Below are 22,158 nucleotides of genomic sequence, written 5' to 3'. Positions count from 1 at the left end.
CACTCAAAGATCCTTCATTAATCCTTTACAAGAAATTACATTGCCATGGCAGCTTCAACACAGCCATAAGACCACAAATCACAAACAGCAAAACAATAGTAATAATTCCTATAAGTTGACATTATACAAATAAATAAAACAGCCAATAAGTAATGTGCAAATATGCAAACGTGGATAAAAATCATATCATCATTATGCATCAAACTGCTTCATAGCAGCTGGTATAAAGGACCTCCTGAGGTGCTCAGACTTGCACTTAGGTACAGTCAGTTTTTGAAGGTTCTACTATTGATAACCTGCAGGGCATGGAGTAAGTATGCAGGCTTGATCTTAACTGATTCCAACTTCAAAAGTCTTTTTCTCTCCACCACCTGCTGGACTGCCTAAAGTTTACACCCAACTATAGAGTCACCCTTCTTTACAGGTTTGTCAACTCTGCTCCCCAGCAGACCGCATCAAAAAAAAACAGAGCACTGGCCACCACTGTAGAGTAGACACGGCGCAAGAAGGGCTGGCAGATGTTGAATGCCCTTAGCATCTTTAGGGAATAAAGCCATCTTTGTCCCTGATTACTGTACACTGCCTCCATGTAGCTCTTCCAGTCCAACTTACTGTTGAGCTGCACACCACGGTATCTGTAGCTGCACACCACTGGAGACACTGTTCTGCAGACGCATAAATTATAGTCTTCAAGACAGATAGTCCAATCACCATAAAACCACTAAGGGATTCCCCTGCACTACCTTCTCCTTCTCACCTAATAGCCAAGATTGGATTTATCCAAGACAATCCAAAAATGTGATGTCAAAAGTCTGCATGCCACTGAATGGCTGGTCGGTGTTGTCACTTGGCGACTCATGAGACTGCATCGTTCACAAAAATTACAAGCAGCATTTTTGAAACATGTCAATGAGGAAAATATATTTTTTTAAAACAACAACAGGAAAAAAAACCCCAAAAAACCCACAACATCGTTTTTTGGTTTTTTTTTGCCCTTTTCCCTGGATTCAGTCGACATGACTCGAGACTGTTGGAAAGTCATAGATGGAGCAACTGGTAGAAGAGGAGGGGGAAGAGGCAACTGAGGAAATTATATTGGTGGTTTGGTGAGAGGAGGGAGTGGGGGGGAAAAAAAACAAAAACAAAAAAAAAAACGCAACGGGGGGGTTTGGTCAGCAGTGATTTTCGCCTTGGAACTTTTCCACACAGGACCAGGTGAGTTTGGTTGGCCATTTTTACCTTAATAATTGAAACCATCATTTAAAATAATTAAAATCATCATTTAAAAAGAAAAGAGAAAAAAAAAATCAGCATTTTGTATTTACTTGGGTTATCCTTGTCTAACATTAACATTTTTTGATTATATGAAAACATACAAGTTTGACACATATAATTTATACAGACAAAATGGAATCAGAAACCTTATGAAGCTGGAAAAATACATTTGAAAATAAAAATCCCCTGATAGCTCATGTTTGACCATAACACAACACAACACAACACAACATAACATAACATAACATAACATAACATAACATAAAATTTATGACCCACCTGCTGTCTCCTCCCCTGGAGTCCACTCTTGGCAGCCTTTGGGAACACCTTGGAGCCGCTCTCCAGCTGACACGCCTGTGATGAAGAAGTGTGGTCGGTGGGCATCATAGAGGAGAGCAATCCGGTACAGCTTTCTAGGCGGCTGTACAGAGCAATGGGAAGATAATCAGGACTTTCACAAAATTAACAGATGGTTAATATACCAAGTATCCAAGGAGCACAGACTATGGGTTTTGGGATAATTGTAACAACACAATGTGATTCTTTTGTCCTTTTAAACACACACAGAGTGAAAAAAAGAGCAGAGAGTAACCAGTGCAACTGTTAATGACATCAAATGGTGGAAGAACTGTCACATTCAACTGAAAATGAATTAATGTTGATAAATAAACAAAATGTAACTTAACATTGTGCTTAACACATCACCACATACGGCCCTCATGTTCCTCCTCCACAATGACAAATGATCAAACACTCAATGCTTCATCCTACCTTGCACAACAAGGAGAAGACCCAGGAGTGGGAGGATTTTTTGGTGGTGACGGTGACAGACAGGCTAGAGGTGGTCTCTACATTCACTCCTTCTAAACAGTCACTTAGCTAGAAGAAATAAAATACCATGGTTAGTTACATACCATCACAGCTTATTTATTCATAAACCATTTACAGGTCAACGGTTAGCCAATATTTTTGCAAGCCAAGTTAATTTACGCATCAAATATTAATGAAAGCAAAAGTTAGGTATCCCTGACTGTAAGCACACATTAATTAAGAGCTAGATACAGAGTGCCAAATAATATTAAAGGCTTGTGAGTATGTGCTCAACACTGACACTCCTAAAGAAAACATAATCTTTGATGCATTGTTCTTCTAAAATATCTTAAATGTAGTGGAGGTATTTGAGTGTTTTCCGTAATAAAACAGACTTAAGAAGTGAACTAGAGGGTCACATATCTGTTAATAGCTGTGTTTATACCCAATGGGGGCAAAAAAAAAAAAAACCAAAAAAAAAAAACCAAACAAACCAAAAAAAACAACCCTCCATTAGGATATTCAAAGCTTTTGTGTGGATGCATATGTAAATAAGGACCTATGCTGGAAATGTGTAGTAAATTTGAGAGATTTATATTTATATTTGAGAGATTTATATAGTAGATATATATAGAAATTGCAGAGGCTTTTAATCAGAACACATGTTAGAATGGTTTCAAATAGCAGTGAACACATTCATGTTCGCACAGTGTTTTCACTTTTATCTCACTGTGCCACTTTTGAGTTTGCATGAACTACAATGTCACTTACCACTTTCTCTGGAGAAAGGGAGTTCATCCACTTCTCTATTAAGGTCTCCATGTAGTTTTCGGTGAAGTGTTTACTCTCCTGCTGTTGTTTGAGGCGGATGAGGCGTGAAGCATAGCGCTTCTGCCACTCCATAAGCTCCTCCTGCGAATGAGCTGATGTACACTGGGCCCCATACCGACACAGGCCCTGCTCCAAGTACCTAAAGGGAAATAAAAAGTATGCTCAGGTGGGTCCATGTTAGTTCAAGCAACTGTTTTACTTCATAAAATGTTTCAGAATACTCAACGGTTCTTGTTCCCAATTTATATTATGCTTTCTCGGTGTGTTTTGTGATGCTGGTTGTTTAAAAGTATAACATTTAAAAATAGTTGGTACATTGACTGTGACACAATGTAGTTAAAAATTTCATGTGCCCATCTCCTCTACCTTTTAAGTTGTGCAGACTCAAAAAGGCACATCCCATCTCATCCCACCCCTCCTGTACTTCAATGTACAATTTTGGTTAATTTTATACAAACCATTATCAACCACAAAAATCTAAAATATATTATTGTTTGTAAAGGAGACCCCTTTGGTGTAAAGAGTTCAAAAATGAAAATTCACAGAACTAACTACAATCACAAATTCTGAAGTCTCAGTGTGATGACAGCAAATGCCCGTTAGTTGCATAAACATAAGCGTAAGTCATGGCATATTTTTCCTTGCAACATTTAGTGTGAGATACATTTGTATTTGTACTGTATCTTTATTTTGAACATGTTAAAAATAGTATAACACTAAAGAGAAAAAAGAAAGCAAAATAAAATTAGAACAAAACAGTAATAATTATAAATAACTTACAACTGACGCTCAAAAAGGAGTAGGAAGAAGCATATATAATCTTATATAATCCCACCTCATTTCCACTATTTAGTAACTAATAGTCAGTACTTTTTCTTCCCATTTATGCCCTACCAATCATAAATTCTTCCTTACAATTTGTTACATGCATTTGCTTTTATAACCCCAGTAACACATCAAAAGATATACAAATTTACAGATATTCCTCACTTCTTACAAATAACCATACAATTTGCATTACCTTTTACAAAGGGTGTACTCCTCACTGCTCGTGACTCCTCTTGGAGGTGGTCGGAACCGCCAGCCATCTTGGACCTCTGTCAATATATGAGCAGGGTGGTCAATGTAAGACTGAGAAAAGTGTAACCATTAATGCTAACTAGATTATACAATTTCTAGAGAAATGATGCTGGGATTGTTGCTACTGCTGGATGTCGCCTTGTTGGCTGTTGCAGTTTAGCTTTTAAAATTTTCAATTTTTAAAAACAAGCTGGTCTTCTATTAAGAGACATTTATGTTTAATTTTAAACACTGCCAGTTCTTTTTATTTTTAAGTTTGTCTGTTGTCCTTCAGTATGTATGAGAGAGACGGACAGCTACAAATCACAGCCTACATACTTAAAACTGTGAAGAAGATCTGCCTTTAAACTCAAGCATAATCGGAGCTGGAATTTCATAATCTAAATGAAGATGTGCGTTCATATTTTCCATACAGTATTTTCATCCTTAAAAACACACTCAGGCATTTACAGTGCCACACAGGTCCATTTCAGCCAGAAGCTTATAATCATATTGCACCACCAGTCAAGATAAGCAGAGGGGAAAAAACAAAACAACATTAATGTGATTTTTTTTTGTCATGGTACACATTTGCTTACCTTCATCCTGGTCATCTGTGTATTCTGGTGCCATCTCTCCTTTTACAGCCTGACAGAGAGGGGGGCAGAATGAGGAGCTTGGAGGTGGTGCGTAGATTATTTCTAATATGTCAACTAGTAACTTGAGATACATGCATGCCCTTAACTTTTCCAGGCATTACCCAATGGAGGTGCACATTTGCATGCAAATGTCACAGATTGTTGGATCCATCATTAAATGTGAGAAAGGGCAACTTTGGACAATGTTCCGATCTGACTTTCCTGAGGTTATCCTCTGTTCATGTGTAAAAACAGCTCGAGCTCCATGCAATCAGCTTAGGCATTAAACATATTGCACGGGAACAAATAAACAACAGATACTTTGGCTATAACCAAATCTTAATTATTTCCATCTACAAGCATTGAAGAATTCCCTGTAAAACCAAACACCACATGACTGGAACAAAGGAGCATGACGAACAATAGGCACGTACCTCTATTTCAGAGAAGAGCATTTTTAATCTGCTCAGGTCTTTTGCAACAATACCATTCTGTTGAGAAAGAAAACAACTACTTTAGTCCTTTTTATTAGTAGTCATTTTTTAACAATAACATGCAAAATTGATCTTCATCATCATTACAGTATGCACTACAAAGGTTTCCATATTAGATCAGTGGAATGTGAAATGTATGTGCGATGTAACCTGGAGTTTGCTGGCAACAAGTCACAAATTATAGTATCGAAAAGCGCAAATAAGCCTTTGGCTCATGCATTTATGGCTTCCTTACAGCTAGGGTACTTAGCAATTCACTTTCTTAGTGAATTATTTGCCAAATAAAACTCTTGTTTGATTCATCGCTTATTTGCACTTCCTGGTAGTGACTTTATCCACCGCTATATGAAGATTTTCCTGAATGTTTAAGGTCTCAGAAAATTTTACAGTTTAACTGCCTTTCTGCTTAACACTGCTCTATATAGACCATGAACCCCTCACAATTTCATTACACATAGAAAGTGCCTATTACATTCCTAATCCAAAATATACGGTAACATTTAAAATCCCACATCATATCTAAATGAATATTCAAGTTTAAAATCTGTACTAACATACATGTAATTTGTTGAGAAAAAAAAATTAAACAATGTATGATCTAACAATGGCCAGTGGAAACCAAAACCATCTAACTTTTGACAGCTGCTTCAAAAACCACAATAAAAACATTGCCTGTATTATTATTATTATTATTATTATTATTATTATTATTATTATTATTATTCTAAAACTGTAGAACATTGGCAATGTTAGACACTGCACTTTAAATACCCTTCTAGCTACCAATGTGTAGTCTGACAGTACTTTTGAATGCGATTTATAGATACATTAATCATACCATTGGCTCTCCATACAAGGCTTTAGACAGGATGCTGGCCACCTCCTGCAGGCTGCCATCCAACAGCATGGAGCGCAAGTTCACCTGTAGTGAACCATCTCCCCTGGCAATTTCTTCTGCCAGGACTATCACAAGATGAAGAGGAAAGAGGAGTGGGTATGGAAAGAATAAATTCAGTTCAGTCAGTTAGATATTTTTCAATGTTCTGTATGTGATAAGTCTGCATGCCTGCTCTCTAGAAAAAGAGTGAAAGGGACTGATTTGATTTTCTGAAAAGTTCAATGAAAACATGACATTTTAGGATTATCAGGGCTTGTATTTTCATACAGGCTGAAAGAGGCTACATTGTACCATATACTTTTCTATGCCGCAAGCTTCAGCAATGCCCCAGGTTTACTGCAGTAAACGACTCACTTGACAACACTGGGACACTATCTTTGACCCCAGGCATCACCTGAGTGCAGACCTAAACATTTATTTTCTTCTGTTTTTCAGCTATAACACTTACAGTAGATGCAAAATTAACATGTCAGGACATGGTGAAACTTCTACCACAGGTACAAAATTACCTATTACACTACACGAACTTACAGTATCAGTACTGTTTACAATTTGAGTTGCCACTCACCATGTTTGCAGTCTTCATCTGCTTCATCATAATTTTTCTGTTGGCAGAAATGGGGGAGAAAATTTATGACCTTTACAAATGAGAATACTTGGTGATACTTCCTCACATTATCAGACTTATAAGACTTAAGTAGTTTCCATAATCTTCAGCCTCAAGCAACAGGTCTAATTTTAGTCTTCAGCAAAGATGACCTAACAGTACCCTGGAAGAAACTTCTGTTTCCTCATTTTTAATCTTCTCTTCATTTCACAAAGGTTGATTCAAAGGACAATGGTCAGTTATTTCAATGTAATGTAATAATTTCAAGATGAGTATTAGATGATAATTTTATATTTCACATTATTATTGTTAATGAGTTCTGTCTCTACATTGTGATTTTGGGGGATGTTAAATAGTTGTAAAAATCAGCCGTGTCCTCACCAGCTGCAAGAAGGCAGCAATTCGGTAGAGCAGGGCACGGCTGCGGAGGGGTCCGGCGGCGACGACAAGAGATGGAGGGCTCAGCGGGATGGGGTTGCTGGAGGATGGGGGTTGGGGTGCAAGGACCACCAGGGCATCCGTGCTATGGCTGACTGCCGCCTCGTACTCCCGCCTGGCTAACGATCTACTGGCTTCTTCACATGACTTCTCCGCTCTCCTGTCCGCCATGACTTAGGGACAAACCGTCTACAAATAAAACACAAACGGCACAAAAATAAGAACACTTAAAAAAAAGAAAAAAACAAAACAAAAAAAAAACAGGGCTAGACAAAAGATAACAATTTTCTTTTTCTCCAACCTCTCGGAAATTGTCATCCTGATTATTGTCAAACAATATGTAAAACGCAGCCAACATCAGCTGCCTAACTTTCCACTGAAAACTGAATTCAGCTATTTGGGTAAGATATAGTCTGTTGCTTCCAATGAACTCCCGATTTGATAGGTCATTTTTATTTGCTTTTACTTGTACATGTAGTTGACACAGAACATTATTTTTAAATAAAGTAAATGTTTTTTTTCCCCTCCACATAACGTCACAGTCATAAATTATTAAATTATGTTCACTTTAATAATAAATTATATATTGTGGCTTTTGATTTGGAACAAGTTTGTTTTTGTTTTGTTTTTTAAAAAGGTTTTCTACAGTAAAATGTAATTTTACAGTGGCAACAAGCAAGAGTCAAGTTCTCATGTAACTGATGTTTGCCATAAATCAACAAGAACAGAGGATAAGACTCCTTGGAGTGTTTCTAACATACCTCAACCTCTGCCTGTGCTTACACAGTGTAAATTGAAATACATGTGCAAAGAGCAGAGAAAGATGTAGTCATGTGAGATGTCTTAAGCAATATAAGAGACATTCTTCTTTATGATCAAGCTCTGAAGTCAGTAGTAGAGTCAGCTGTCTGGTGTCAACTGACTCATAATGGGCATAACTGATCATCCAGAATAAAGGGGCATTGCTGAGACAAGATAGTGGACATGCTGGACAGTATGCAGAGGAAAAGTCAATATAACCTTTATGTTGAATTTCTAGCAGTACTTTTATTTTTACAATGTTTCAGATAAAACCTCATCACAATCTGTCCTGATGAGACTTGCGTATTTTGGGACTAGGAGTGTAATGGTACTTGCCCTCAACCCATCAGTACACAGCGTTCAGTTCGATATTGCCCCGTGACAAAAAAACAGTACTGTGAGAAGTTTGCACTTATGTCTACACACTTGGATTCCCGGAACAAAAATTCCAGGCTGGGAGCCACTGGGAAAAGCACAGCAGTGCACCTTGAAAGCAGGTAAGGCATTATACGTGTACTTTATCTGACAACTCATACAATCCGTTGAGTTTTTAAATTTAACTTACTCTACCGCTGGAATTTACAACTTCCCTGCTCACATTGTGGGGTTCACTAAGGATGGATCTTGATAAAATTACAATATCACTGCCAATACAGGTTCTGGTTAGGGGTACGATCATTTCACTTTGTATATTCCTAATCAACTTTTGGAGAGAAAAAAAAAAATAGGAATAGGAAGTTTTCTACATTTTCTAAATCAATGTGGATTTATTATCAATAAATATAAACATAGTATAGAATAAGGAGTTCAAAAAGCCTCATATGTGATTCCGAAGTACAAAGGCCCCTGTGTTAACTGTGAGAAAACATAATAGCACAGATAACGGAAATTCATAGGTTCGGAGACACATGATTGATATGATCTAGACAATTTGGTAACCATCCAAAACCAATTATCAATTCCAAATCCTAAAGGTCACACTGAATGTAAAGACCAACATTGCTTTTATCTAGTGGTAATCACTGTTTCCTCAGTGTGGACAAAAAGACCAACTGTGCTTTGTACAAATATTCAAACTCAAGTGGCACCACTAGCGTTTAATTTTTAACACGATATTTTTACAAACATACATAAAAATATGTTGCAATCATATTAGCTTCATTTACTAAACCTTTTTTCACAGTATGCAAAACTTGAACAAAAGGTTAAAGTTTCAAAGTATATCTTTTGTTTAGTTTCATCTGCTGTAATGAAAATGTACTGAGCCATGAATGTACTCGTGTTCTGGGTGTTGTTTTTTTTTTGTCTTTTGGAGTGGGGGGGGGGGCTGTTACCAGTAGCTTTTCTAGCAACTTCTAATTAATATCTTATACAACAACATGTAAGAAACAAGAAAGTGGCTTTTTTTTTCCAGGATAGGGAGGGTACACTGTGAACTCCTGTCAAACGCCAAAACCTCAAATGCTTAGCCTTGGATAACAGCCTAGCAACTTCTGGCCCGGTTTCCAACCACGCTGGTTTCAACACCAGAACTGCAACTTATCTCAGGAAGGCAGATAAAGAGCTTTTGTCACAAAAATACTACACTAAAAGCCCCTATTATAGCTATGTGCAAAGCAAACGGAGTTTCAACAGTTAGCTGATGCTCAATTTCAATCCAAGCACTCACCACAGTATGGAATTTAGATTTTGATTCTGACTACCTCAGAGGAACAGGGAAGCTGTCACCTACAGCACAGTAATTTTAGGCATATTTGGAACAGGGTGTCCTTGAAAGAGAGAGAGGAGGTACCAAATTACTATATGCTAGCTGTGAAATTGCAATTTATACCTGCATCGCATGATGAAGACATTAAACAAAAGGATTTGACATTTCACACATTGTTAAAAAAATATTTTCAAAATCAATCATGCAAGAGGCGGTGGGTGCAGTGGGGGAGTCTGTTAACCCTGTAACAGTGTTTGAGACACTTCTTCAACATCTACTAACATACAGCTACGTTAGTAATAGCTGCTCTGGCTCAACATGTCTCTTAGGACCATAGAGAGACAAGTCTTTCAGCTTATGTGCAGTACATGGTAATACACATGACACACAATAATGTATTTGAAGGATTTTTTTCACTGTCGCAAAAAGCACATGTGAAGCAAATAATGCAGTCATTGCACTTATATTAATTTTAACGCTAAAAATACCACAATCGTCACCATTGGCCTGGACAGATATTCCATGAGTCAGAAAAAAATAAGCTAACCAAGCAGGGAGGGGACCATAAGCAGCTAATTCTTTGCTTTTTCATTTAGGAATATGACACATTATAGGTCTGCTGATCTTCAAAAAGTGAACTCGTGGTGTGAACGCTTCCTTTAAAAATAAAATAAAATAAAAAAATACAGATGCATTTTTGATTAGTATAACTAGTTTTTTGTCATCATGCAGACATGAAACTAACCAATTTTGCCACACCTCGTCATCACACATTGTCTGGAGCATTTTGCATAAAAATGGTTCATCCACGATGTCAGAAAATCTTAAAATAACTTCTAGGATTTGAATTTAAAGTAGCTGTTTGTATTTGTAAAACAATTTTCTGCAAATATAATAATTAAAATAGTCTTAAGACTAAGGAAAAAACATGTAATCATCCAAAAGTAGTTGAGAGTTAAAAGTTGCTTGACCAGAGAATGATGGCTTATGGGAAGATGAACAACAGAATTGTAGACAAAAAAACAAAAGAGATGCACGACTGATATTAACACAGTGCTTGCTACGATCAAGTAGGGTTAGTTTAAAACCAATGTAGCGATTCACAGCCCTATTTGTTACTGTGGGGATAGCCGTTACCTAATATTAGTGCTTGGCACTTCACTGGTGCAACGAAAAATAGTTTGGCGGGATGCAGCGGGTGGGCAGCTGTCTTATTTTTCGTGTTCAGTCGTGGGACTCCACGATTACAATATACAGTGGAAGAAAACGCTAATATTTATAACGGAAAATAGTTGTAGAGCAACCGCGACTGTCTCCGTTGTCCTCAGATAACGTTATTTGGCTTGACAGTATCGTCAGCAGCAACGTGTGCAAAATACGGCTGTAAAAACTTATTTCCCTGAGCTTAACTGGCAGGAGGCAGCAAGAGTGCATACACTAAATACCAAATACACTGGAGTGGACATGATCTGCCTTTCAGTAGTTAGTTATAGCTATTGTTTGTCCAGCAAACTTGTCATGACTGCTGCAAGTAAGAGCGATGACGGCAGCGTCACAAAGCCTTGCAAAAAAACAAAAAAACAAAAAAAAATGTCCCCACTCAAAGTGTTGGTCAACTTATCGCTCGCCTTTGCACAGGGCACACAGTGTTGCCACTAAATAGAGTATGCGTAGCTAGCAGTTAGCCTGCTAGCCAAAACACGGCCTTTCTTGGAACCAAACTGGGAAGCTCACAACAAGAATGGCTGTCTGGTTTGTTAATGTTAGCGGGCTAGCTAGCTAGGTTCGCCGAAACAAAACGGGTTCGGGCCTGTGATTTTGCCACGGTGTTTGGACGCATATAACTGGTATGACATCGTGTTGTTATTCGTGCATAAACTCAAAGCATTCGCCATTATCCTAATGATTTATGGTGGGGTTTCGTGGCAGTGCCTTTGAGATGAAAAAGACAACTGAAAGGGCTGAAAATGGGAAGTCAACACTTACCTAGCTTTACTTTCTACGCCATCTTGGATCCACTTGTCAGACCGTCATCGCAAAGCATAGTGGGATGTACAAATCTGAAGGTTGAGGGGACCGAAACGTGTGTTTGCGTGCGCGTCTATATGGCCCGTGATGACAAGCATCCTTTTTGTCATAGTAGTTCGTTTTATTCCTTGTAAGCACACACGTGGGACTAAAATTCAAGTAAAGTTAGTCTACGGGTCATTCTGCAGTTAGAGCACAATTTAGGAATCGTTTTTTAAAACTGGTCTTTTATTTCATAATTCTCTGTTATGTTTCTAAGAAAAACACATTAAAAAAAAACATCAAAAATATAGATTTGTCCACCTCAGGTATCAAAAGTACACTTTTATGTGACATTTAAGTTGCTGTGTGCTATGCTTGGTACAGCTCACACCAATACTCTGGAATATGAAAAAGCATATTTTATAGCATATAATATACATTCTTAAGACTTAATTTATATTCATTTAAGCAACTTTTGAAATCTACGTTCCCCAACGTTTTCATTTAATTTCAGTATTTATCTCAAATACACTGTTCACACATTTAATAATAATAATAATGAGAATATTTTATATACTTTTAATATATTTAGAAAGTTTATTACACACACACACACACACACATATATATAGAGATATATCTCTATATATATTGAGTATATATTGAATTGAGTAACATAATGGACTGCAACAGTCATGAATGATTGTGAATATATATATTTAAAAAAGGAAGGAAACACCAAAATTAATTTATCTTCTTTTTGTAATACAGGTAACAGTGCTGCATTGGTTAGAGTGACACAGTCTAGTCAGAAAAGATTGGAAAAATACAAAATTTGCCAAAGAGAACTGACCTTTGGACTATCCATAATATTATCACAGGACTTGTTCATATTACTTTATTACTTCTTTTTTGTCGCCTTCTAACTACTTTATCTTTTCCTTTTCCAGGCTAAATGGGCATAGTTGAACAAATGACCTGGGATACAATCACTCTTCTTTAAAGTATGTTGGTGTTTTAAAAAGTTGTTTAACAATTGTAACACACATGCCAACAAAATGAAAACAAAAAAGTGCGTTTATAACATTTTAATTGTTGTATTTGACATGCAATTCGGATATTAAGAAGTTGTGATAAGAGAAAAATGCCATTTTCTTTTGGGGGAGGGGTTTCTCAAGAGTTATTTTATATTTTAAATAATAATTTTGGAACCACTTTATCAACAACTAGGTTTACATTTTGTCCCAGGACAGATATAATTAACCCCCAAATGCATGTTTTAATATCTTATAGATATTTTCAAATTCATGAGTGGGACAGACAATGTTCTACAACTGTAGGATTGACTCCTATATGTCTGAAAATAGCTGGGATAGGCTCCAGCGCCCCCCGCGACCCTGAAAAGGATAAGCGGAAGCGAATGGATGGATGGATGGATGGATGTCTGAAAATATAAAATCTGAAATGTAGCATTACGGTTTAAAAAAGAAATCTGCATCAAATTATGTTTATTAAACTAAAAAATTTAGTATAAAACTAAAAAGCATTTTGAGTTTATGACATTTTAGGAACGTCACTTATCTTCCCTTAACCTAAAGGTATTTTTCCTCATCCATCCAGTCAAGCCTTTTATAACTCTCAGGGATGTACAATGATATGAGCCGATTTTGTGACACAGATGAGGTGTTTCTAATAAATCCAATCAAGTCCTCGAGGTGACCAAAATTAATCCATTTGCTTCATAGAACATATTTAAAAAACCCGAAATGACCACACACACAACAATAAGTGGTGTGTGTAAGATTAAACTGTGATGTATTGAAAATATCCACAATAATAACATTTGAATCTTTATGTTGACTTGCCACATTACATTGTGGACATAAAAAAAGAGGGAAAATATAATTGAGCTAGTTAAAATTGTATTTTCCGCACTCATAAGCCAAGAAATGAGGGCACATACACATAGTAAGTAAAGCACAGAGGTAATTGCTATGATTAAAAGCAGTTTTCCATTCAAATAAGAAGTTCCAGTATTCTGCTATTATGCATGCTAGCTCATTGTTATGGCACCCCTGACATTTTATTATCCCGAGCCACATTTAATGTCATTAGTTCTACCTGTGCTTTTGTGCTATTACCACTCAAAATGCCTACTGTGGTGTTTACTGGTGCACAACTGGATGCCAACAATTTCTTTGTCAATATATCTGCTGGTGGAAAAAATCTTTTTATGTGGTGTATGAATGTGTCAAACATTTCATTTTGGGCCCCGTGGAGATTAAAATCAAAGTGAAGAGAGGGATCTGCAATCTGGATAACCCATTGTAATTAAAGCATCGGCACATATTATTCATTGAACTTTGTGCGCTGTACGCCCTTGGTGTTTTTCACATTAATCCTTTTATCACCTACTATGCACTCATGTTTTCATGGTTTGTCATAATAGAATCAATGTAAGTCAGGCTACAATAACACCTACATATATAACTGTTAACCAAATGTCAGAAGTTTATTGTTTACATTGCTAGATGTACATTGAAAACCAGGTTTTTATAAAGAAACAGAGGCTAAACTACTGTATATATTACATCAAATGGCAATGTGTAACACTTTGAATATCCAGTCCAGAGTGAGATGCAAAGGATAAGTGTTTGCATGTTCATGTGTGTTGAAGACTTTTTTTTGCTAATTCTATCACATTGGAATTAGATTGCTTTCACAGGCTGCCATTATACTGTGTAGTCAAAAACATTTCCACAGAGGGAAAAACAAAATATGAATCAAAACATAAACATTTCACTGCAGATTATGAATCATTTCCTCCTTGGCAATGAGATGTGTGGTCTTGTTGACCAGAGACATAAGTGAGTTGAGTTTGTGTGACCAGTCGTTGAGCAGGTCATTGGGGTCTTTGGGCCGCTGAAAGTTGATGATGCCAGCCAGCCGGTCAACCTTGGCGTAGATGGTCTTGTTTACAACTAGGCTGGAGAGGAACTCCTCCGACTCCTGATAAAGTATTTAACGAGAGAGAGAGACCTGGGTTAGTGCCTCTTATTTATAGTTTTTGAGTGTAACTCGGAACTGCCGAGTTACACTCAAAAACTACATTTAAATGAGTTATTTAGCTATATTGTTTTACTTACATCAACAGAGAGGTCAAGAAGGTTAGCCATCCTTTTCATTGTGATTCTCGTGTAATATTTGGCCATTATTCGGATGTTCTGGGGACAGCAGAAAACACGTGAAAATCATATCACGGTTATCAGTGCACATACAATGTACCTAAATATAAGAGCCAGACAGTTTATCCACTCAATCTGCATAAAGCTTCAGAGTCATCTTTATCTCAGTTGCCTCCATCGTATTTCTATTGTATGTCCAATTGTGTTCCATTTAGTCCTATTACATATTAATGATCAAGGAACTGACCTCACAGCCCATTGTTCATTCAGTGGGTTAAATTCAGTCATTGTGCAAATGTAGTGTTTATAAGGCTGGGGAAACCTGCAGTCAGCTGAGACTGAAGAAGTCACTTGGATGACTGACAAAATGTTTCTCCCACTGAAAACGCTACGTCCAGATGAAGAGAATCAACCTTCTGGGATTAGTCCTTGTATCTATTTAAATTGAACTCAGTCTCTTGCTCATTATAAGAAAAAAAGGTTTTGAATGGTCCTGCCAACTACTTTACTTTAGTAAAAAACGAGGGGAAAACATGTCACCCACTGACAAGTTTAAAACTAAGAAAGCACTCAGAAAACCGTCAAAACTAAAACAAGTCTAACAAAGTGTCACAGTTGTGTGTTCAAACTCCAAGTGAGAAGCCCCTGCTCTCGACAATAGGACTTACATGCTCGACCACTCTATTCTTCAGGTCCTTCCACCTTTTCTCCCCTTCCTCTGTATAAGAGAAGACATCTGTTGCAGGGCTGTTGGGTGATCCGTCTCTCAGCTCTTTCCCATAATCCTCCACCAAGGAGGCCCAGCGCATTAACTCCATGGTAGTGAACTGTTTCAGAAGGTCCCTGGGACAAGAAGAATATTTATTAACAACCCCTCCCAATAAAACTTGTATCTACACCTTGCTACGGAGAGTACACACCCAGTATCAACATATGTGAACATTGCTGTGGTTAGCTCTCCCAAGTAGCTTAGGAAAAAGTACTGCCTTGAATTGTTTTGTTGATTTGTTTGGATTGTTTGATTACGTAATTATGTAGGAAAACAACGGCAAAAGAAGAAAAATGAAGCAAAACACAGTACAATACTGCTCCTCTTTTTTTGACTCAGTTTACTTATCTGAAATAAGTGGGAAGAAGTGCACACTTATTTAATCACATTCTTCCTTCATAAGATACTATTTAACCAACTTAATTATTGTTATAAACCTCAACAACAACAACAACAACAACAACAACAACAACAACAACAACAACAACAACATTATAAACACTTCCAATAACACAGAATATAAACAAAATGAAATACACAAAATAATAATCTGATCATCTTATATTTACAACTCCATAAGTTCACATCTGCACATGAAAGCCAAGTAACTCCACTTAGGGAATGTTAATTACAAAATCCAAATAAGCACAAAGTAACAACCAGAGACATTCACTGAAATTCAACATTGTCCCCTTCTTTACATCTCTTGAGGACCATATCCATACCATACCTCTCTTTTTGACCTGCTTCATGTTTGGACACTGATTCAACCTTTAACTGTCTGACTCCACACACTCAAACTAGAACTTTTCCTGGTAGTATACACCTTCCGTTTTGAAGTTGCAAAAACCCCTTAAATTATAACTTCATTCTCTCAGAAAAAAATGCTTTGAATATTTCCTGGTAGCTGATTATGTTTTGCTCTTAAAAAAAAAAAAAGTGCTGTCCAGAATTTCACAAGATCTACAAATTTTAATCATTTAATCTTTAAAAATAGTCAATTTATAAAGTCCTTGTAACCTGAATTGTAAATGATCATTACTGCCTTTAAAATAAATAAATAAATAAACAATAACAGTGGATGTGATGTACTTTTGTAGTTATTGCCCCAGACCTCTGCACAATAGCTTAAATAAGGTGAAGCCAGCAAATCATCACCAGAGCAGAAAATATTACCATCATCAGCAAACAGCAACATTTTTAAATAGTTTTTAGCATTTTCTTGAGATAAAAACATTTAGCAACTTCGCTAAAATAGCAAATACCCACTGTGTGTGGGACTGTCCACAAAGATTCATATAGTAATTGAGAAAAGGTAGCAAGCTACATTATACTGTAACATATATTGTGTTTTCTTTGTATTTTTCTATTATCTAGCCACAACACATTTGTAGCTTACTTTTTTAGAGTACAGCAGCACCAAAAGAAGCAAAAATTATTTCTCACTTGTATTTCGGGATTTCTTCCAGTTTCTTGTCTCCACTGATTCTGTGCACAAGGTCTGACTGCTCGTTCTCATAGGGTGAAAGAATCACATAGAGCACCACACTCTTCAGGGCCTGAAAGACAAAAAAGTAGCTGCAGCACTCAACAAGCAACGAGCAAACTAGACATACAGGAAGAAAAAAAAAAAAAAAAAAAAAAGGAAAAACAAAAAAAGACCTAATTAACTGTTACACATAAATACAGATTTCAGTAACAGGACTAAGAGAACGTCTCCCTCCAATACTTTAGGACACATTTAGTCAGGTTAATCAAATACACTTGATTAACTGATCATCAGCAAGCACGATCACCTCTTTAATGGTGGATGGTTTGCTGGACAATGATTCCAAGGACACCAGCAAATCTATAACAGATTGACGCTTTTTTTTTTTCAGCCAAAGTGTTGCAATGGCCCAGTCAAAGTCCAGTCCAGATTAAAATGCTGCAGGGTGACCTTAAGAGAGCTGTGTATAAACAAATGCCCACAAAGCTTAGTGATCTGAAGCAGTTTTGGGGGCTGAGATTCCTCCACAACACTGTGAGAGACTGAGTTATACAGAAACTATTACTTCAAGTTATTCCTGTCAAAAGTAGTTCTACTACCCATTGAATCTTAGGGCGTACTGGGGTGCGTGTACTGGGTTTTGTGCCCCCTCCCCAGACACACACACACTAACTTTTGTTAAATAATTACATGATGCAATACGTCATCTGTTATTGCTCATCTGAGGTTGTATTTATCTCACTTTAAGACCTGCAAATATTACAAAAAACAACAAAACCACAAAAAAACCCAGTATCATTTTCTACAGGAAACCCCTGTCATTATTTGTAAACAAGTCAGCAAGCTGAATTTGCTAATCACAAAGTTAAACATCCGTTAAAACAACCTTTATACTCTTGTCAGTAAAAAAAAAAAAAAATAAATATATATATATATATATATATATATATATATATATATATATACACACACATACACACACACACACACCTGTTGCCACTTGCTGCTGTCCTCCAAGATGCAAGGGGTATCATAAATGGCCCTGTAGTGTTTGCAGATGGACAGGTAGGAGCCCTCATGCTGGTCCACCTGAATCATCAGGTTGTAGTACTTCAACTTCTGCTCCTGAGTTGTTCATGAGAAAAAAGTTTGATTAGGTCAGCCCTTGAAGCTAAAACCTACCAAACTGATACAAGAGGGTACAGATGCCACCCATGAAAATACATTAAAATATATTTCATTGCCATCTTTAATTAATTAATTCCCAGTTCCTGGTCTGTTTCATACCTCTGTGCCCTCCTCTTGGAAAAACTTGGTGTTTATCTTCTTGCTGATGATCTGGGTACGAATGTAATCCTTGACAGCAATGCAAAGCCTCATCTGTTCCAATATAAACTCCACCTTCTCCTTTTTCTCCATTGAGCCATATGTCTCCACCTGATCAGAACATGCGTGAGTAATGAATGGGAATATTTATTTAATCTTAATCTATGTATTTTTAAACTATAGTCATACAAATTATAAAATCTCCCCCATACACCCAACAGCAATAAGGAAACAACAACTGCTGCACAGACCTCGTCATCTTGAAGGTATAAAATTGAAACCATCTGTTCCTTACCTGTAATTCTTGAAGAATGGCAGCTGCCTCTTTGACCTCTCCATTTTGCTCCTTGATATTAGCTAAGGTCTTTGTTAGCCTGGCACGCTCGATCTCCACATAGATCTGTGACGTGGACAAATTTAGAGTGTTAGTTAAGCAAATAGTTACTATGACCTGCCTTCAACAGACAACAGACATTTGCAAAATAGTTGTGTGTAAACCAGACCACATTAATTTGTGATTGGAAGTTTAGGCATGTGAAAAAAAAAAAAAAGAATTTTTCATTCCGTTTTTCACTGAACTGAATTTTTCAAGAATTTCATTGATTACAAAAAAAATTCACCTTTCAGATTTTAGGTAACTGTGACCGTATTCAACCTGCAATGCTTAAGCTAGCCTAATCTCTCATTATTTAGCTGTAACTTCTTTGATAGCTTTCCAAATCTATACAAATTTTCAGATATCAACATTAAATCACATATATTCCAGACCTTTCCAGCTGTCACAGTGCGAAGTGTGTCGATTAGCCTCAGCTTGATGGTGAGATCAGTCACAGCATCCACATACTTGTAGCATTCTTGGACCATTTTGGCAACAGCCTAATAGAGGAAAAACAAACAAATAAACAAAAACAACTAACAGATTCAGGTTGTATTAACTTTCAAAGAATGGTTGTGGGTTATTAAGTTAAGCTTATTAAAAGAGCTCTGAATTTAAGGACTTGTCTTGACTAAATTTTGTCGGAGTGGTACTTTCCAAAAAAGTGTATTTAGCATTTTACCCCTCAGAGGAAATCATTTCAAAACAGATCCTGATCTTACACTATAGATAACATTGCAGCATGTTTTCATTAAAAACAGTTACATGACCAGTAATTATGATTGCTCATGTAACTGAGCAATATATTTATACATTGTAATACAATTTGAAAAAAGGCTTTAGAAGCATGATAAAATGTTTCTGTATTAAGACTGTAGATTCAGAAGAATGTTTTAGGACAGAATTGATACAAAACAGGAATCAAGACAAAAGAGGTATGTAACCTGTTTGAGCTGACTCCTCCGTTTGGTGAGTAGCATGATGTTTTCATTGAGTGCATCCCAGTCCTTGGCTTCATAACACATCTGAACCACAGCCACAAGGATTCTGGAGGTTGATACCATGTCTGATGCCTGCACAAAGGTTAAAGGCAGATTAAAAAACAAACAAACAAGCAAACAAACCAAAAACAACAACAATAAAAAAAATACATGTTAACCAATATACATTGCAATCATGAAAAATTAATTTCTTATTTCATCAACACATCTTTCAGTTTTACTGTTTTACAAAAAAGACTTTGCAAAGAGAATTATGCGACACTGTTCTCTGGTTAACCGTGTCCATTCGTTTACACTCCTATGATCAGCTGCACCTATTAAAGACTGGGTCTGAATCTGACATCTACAAATAGTTTGAGAATGGAAAAACAACTTTAACTTAAGAATGTGTTTTAATCTCAATTTATATTATTTATGTTACTGTCACATCGGACCCGAGTTCTTAGATGTATTTCTGCAGCTAAATGGTCAAGAACACAAATTGCAACAGTGTACATCGACTTACTGTTCTGGTTTGCTTCTCCAATGATAACAAGCTCTCGATAGCTTCCTGCAACTTGCCCTCCTGCGACAGAAGAATGCACAAATACAGTGTCAGATATATTTATTGCTGTAAGCTGACAACAGGTAAGTCCTGCTTTTGTACCAGCAAAATGTTTAAGTCACTTTTCCAGGTTGGCAAACTAGCTAAAGGTTTAGCTAACGCTAAGAATACTAGCATGCTAGCGAGTATAATAACAAATAAATACCTGCGTGTGTGTGTAAACAGAGTACACTGGAAGTTTATGGAAGTAAAAAAATCCTCAAATTACAAAGTAAAGTATATTTACTGTATATTTGGTCATAAGAGCTATCCAGACAAAGCCAGTAACGCTAGATGCTAGTCTGAATGCTAACACTGATCTCGCTGCACCATGACTCAGCCGGCGCTGGCCTCTTTTACAACCCGCTTACTTTAGCCATTTTTTCACATTCCGGGAGACGCTGGTCTACAGTTGAACTGTAGTCGATCTCCATCTTGACAATCCTCCCATCGGATCTTTCAGATCGCTCCTCAGACATCTTTGCAGTGTACAAATGAAGATAGCGCACGGAGCTTTCTTTTCCTGCGGACCACTGTTTTACTTGTTAAACGAACGATGCTGCGAAAGCGACCAATCAAAGTCGAGAACTAAACTTCTGTCCGAGGCGCCTGAAGGACCGACTATGGACCCCGGTATTTGTCAGGCAGACCTGGTAAAATCCTGATTTTCCCTGATCGTTGGTCAGTAAGTTTATAGTTAAATAATTTAAAGAGTCTGACGTTGAGTGGAATCTTTTAGTCTTTGACTAAAGTTCAGAAGAATGGATACGAATCTATTTATGTTAGTTACAGAGACAGAATACAATAAATAAATGAATAAAAGTTTCCTTAATAATAGATTTTAGGGACTCGTGGACAGGTGACCAGTCTGCCCCAGTGTTAATATTATATATAGAGCCAGACATTAACACCTATGGTCAAATTAGAGTCAACAATTAGCTTAAACCCATGCCTGAAGGAGGAGGACAGAGTACCCAGAAAAAACATGTAAACACTACACAGAAAGGTACCAGATTAGATTTAGACCAACGACCTTCTCGGAATAATATTAATAATACAATTTAAATTCAAATACGTTTACTCAGACGGTCATTTTAATCTGTCTAAGCTGTTCTTTTGACATTAAAAAAGACGATATAACCATGCATCACCAGCAGGATGTGCTGATTCACCATTTTATAGCTCAATTCATTACTCAAAGCAAACCGCAAAATAACATCTTGAGTGAGTTCGAGTTTATTACATTAATGATGAAGCCAAACGTGCTTAAATTGGGACATAAGTGTTTGTATGGTGTAGTTGGGTGTAGGCGACCTGTCGCTGCACTAATTACTTATTCCGGACACTCCATTAAAACCTTATTGTTACCGTTTAAATATTTGGCTTCATGTGATTGAATAGTTCCTTATGATGAGCTGCTTGCTGTTGCTTTAACTGAAGAACATACTCACATATTGGCATACATACTAGTAAAACTAATCAGTCTTTATTTCATAGATATTGCAAAAAGCCTGCTCATATATGTTTGACATGCTCAGTATATTTGTTATGTGGCCGACTGAAAGAGACTGCCATATCTGTCCGCCGCTGGCATCAAGTGAAAAAAGTATAGTGGTAATGAACTGCCTGGTATGGCTTTCCCTCCACAGTAAAAACAAAACAAAACAAAACAATCAATCAAACAAAAAAACAAACAAAAAAACACTCCTGTGGCAGTAAGACTATGCTGTTTTACATTGCTGTTCATATATTTTACTTAATTTGCTCTTAGACACGAGGACTATAATGGTGACAAGGCTAAGAGTAATGGTTGAGCGTTTTGGTGGAATCACCACTGACCACATAGCTTAGAGGAAATAA

The 22,158-nt window shown here is 36.9% G+C and overlaps 2 protein-coding genes across 2 annotated transcripts in view; both read right to left on the bottom strand.

Moving 5' to 3' along the window:
* helz (helicase with zinc finger) overlaps positions 1 to 11,757 on the bottom strand; it is a 46,940-nt gene extending 35,183 nt beyond the window's left edge. The window contains exons 1-10 of the mRNA XM_026170425.1: positions 11,546 to 11,757; positions 6,994 to 7,239; positions 6,574 to 6,610; positions 5,946 to 6,070; positions 5,048 to 5,104; positions 4,575 to 4,623; positions 3,938 to 4,013; positions 2,857 to 3,055; positions 2,047 to 2,154; positions 1,555 to 1,696 (exon numbers count right to left, since the gene is read on the bottom strand). Of these exons, the coding sequence (XP_026026210.1) occupies positions 1,555 to 1,696; positions 2,047 to 2,154; positions 2,857 to 3,055; positions 3,938 to 4,013; positions 4,575 to 4,623; positions 5,048 to 5,104; positions 5,946 to 6,070; positions 6,574 to 6,610; positions 6,994 to 7,221 (1,021 nt within the window). The 5' untranslated portion in view covers positions 7,222 to 7,239; positions 11,546 to 11,757. The remainder of the gene's footprint in view (positions 1 to 1,554; positions 1,697 to 2,046; positions 2,155 to 2,856; positions 3,056 to 3,937; positions 4,014 to 4,574; positions 4,624 to 5,047; positions 5,105 to 5,945; positions 6,071 to 6,573; positions 6,611 to 6,993; positions 7,240 to 11,545) is intronic.
* Positions 11,758 to 14,056: 2,299 nt separating this feature from the next.
* psmd12 (proteasome 26S subunit, non-ATPase 12) lies at positions 14,057 to 20,926 on the bottom strand. Its single transcript, XM_026170424.1, has 11 exons — positions 20,670 to 20,926; positions 20,221 to 20,280; positions 19,659 to 19,787; positions 19,107 to 19,214; positions 18,634 to 18,738; positions 18,300 to 18,449; positions 18,003 to 18,137; positions 16,970 to 17,082; positions 15,423 to 15,597; positions 14,716 to 14,793; positions 14,057 to 14,578 (listed from the first exon to the last, which is right to left on the bottom strand). The coding sequence occupies exons 1-11, from the start codon at positions 20,775 to 20,777 to the stop codon at positions 14,369 to 14,371; spliced, it is 1,371 nt and encodes a 456-aa protein (XP_026026209.1). The 5' UTR covers positions 20,778 to 20,926; the 3' UTR covers positions 14,057 to 14,368.
* Between the last annotated feature and the right edge of the window lie 1,232 nt (positions 20,927 to 22,158).

This window comes from Astatotilapia calliptera, chromosome 6 (assembly GCF_900246225.1).
Source record: "Astatotilapia calliptera chromosome 6, fAstCal1.2, whole genome shotgun sequence".
NCBI lineage: Eukaryota > Metazoa > Chordata > Actinopteri > Cichliformes > Cichlidae > Astatotilapia > Astatotilapia calliptera.
Note: the sequence above shows the minus strand (reverse complement) of the source record. Positions and strands in the feature narration are given on the sequence as shown.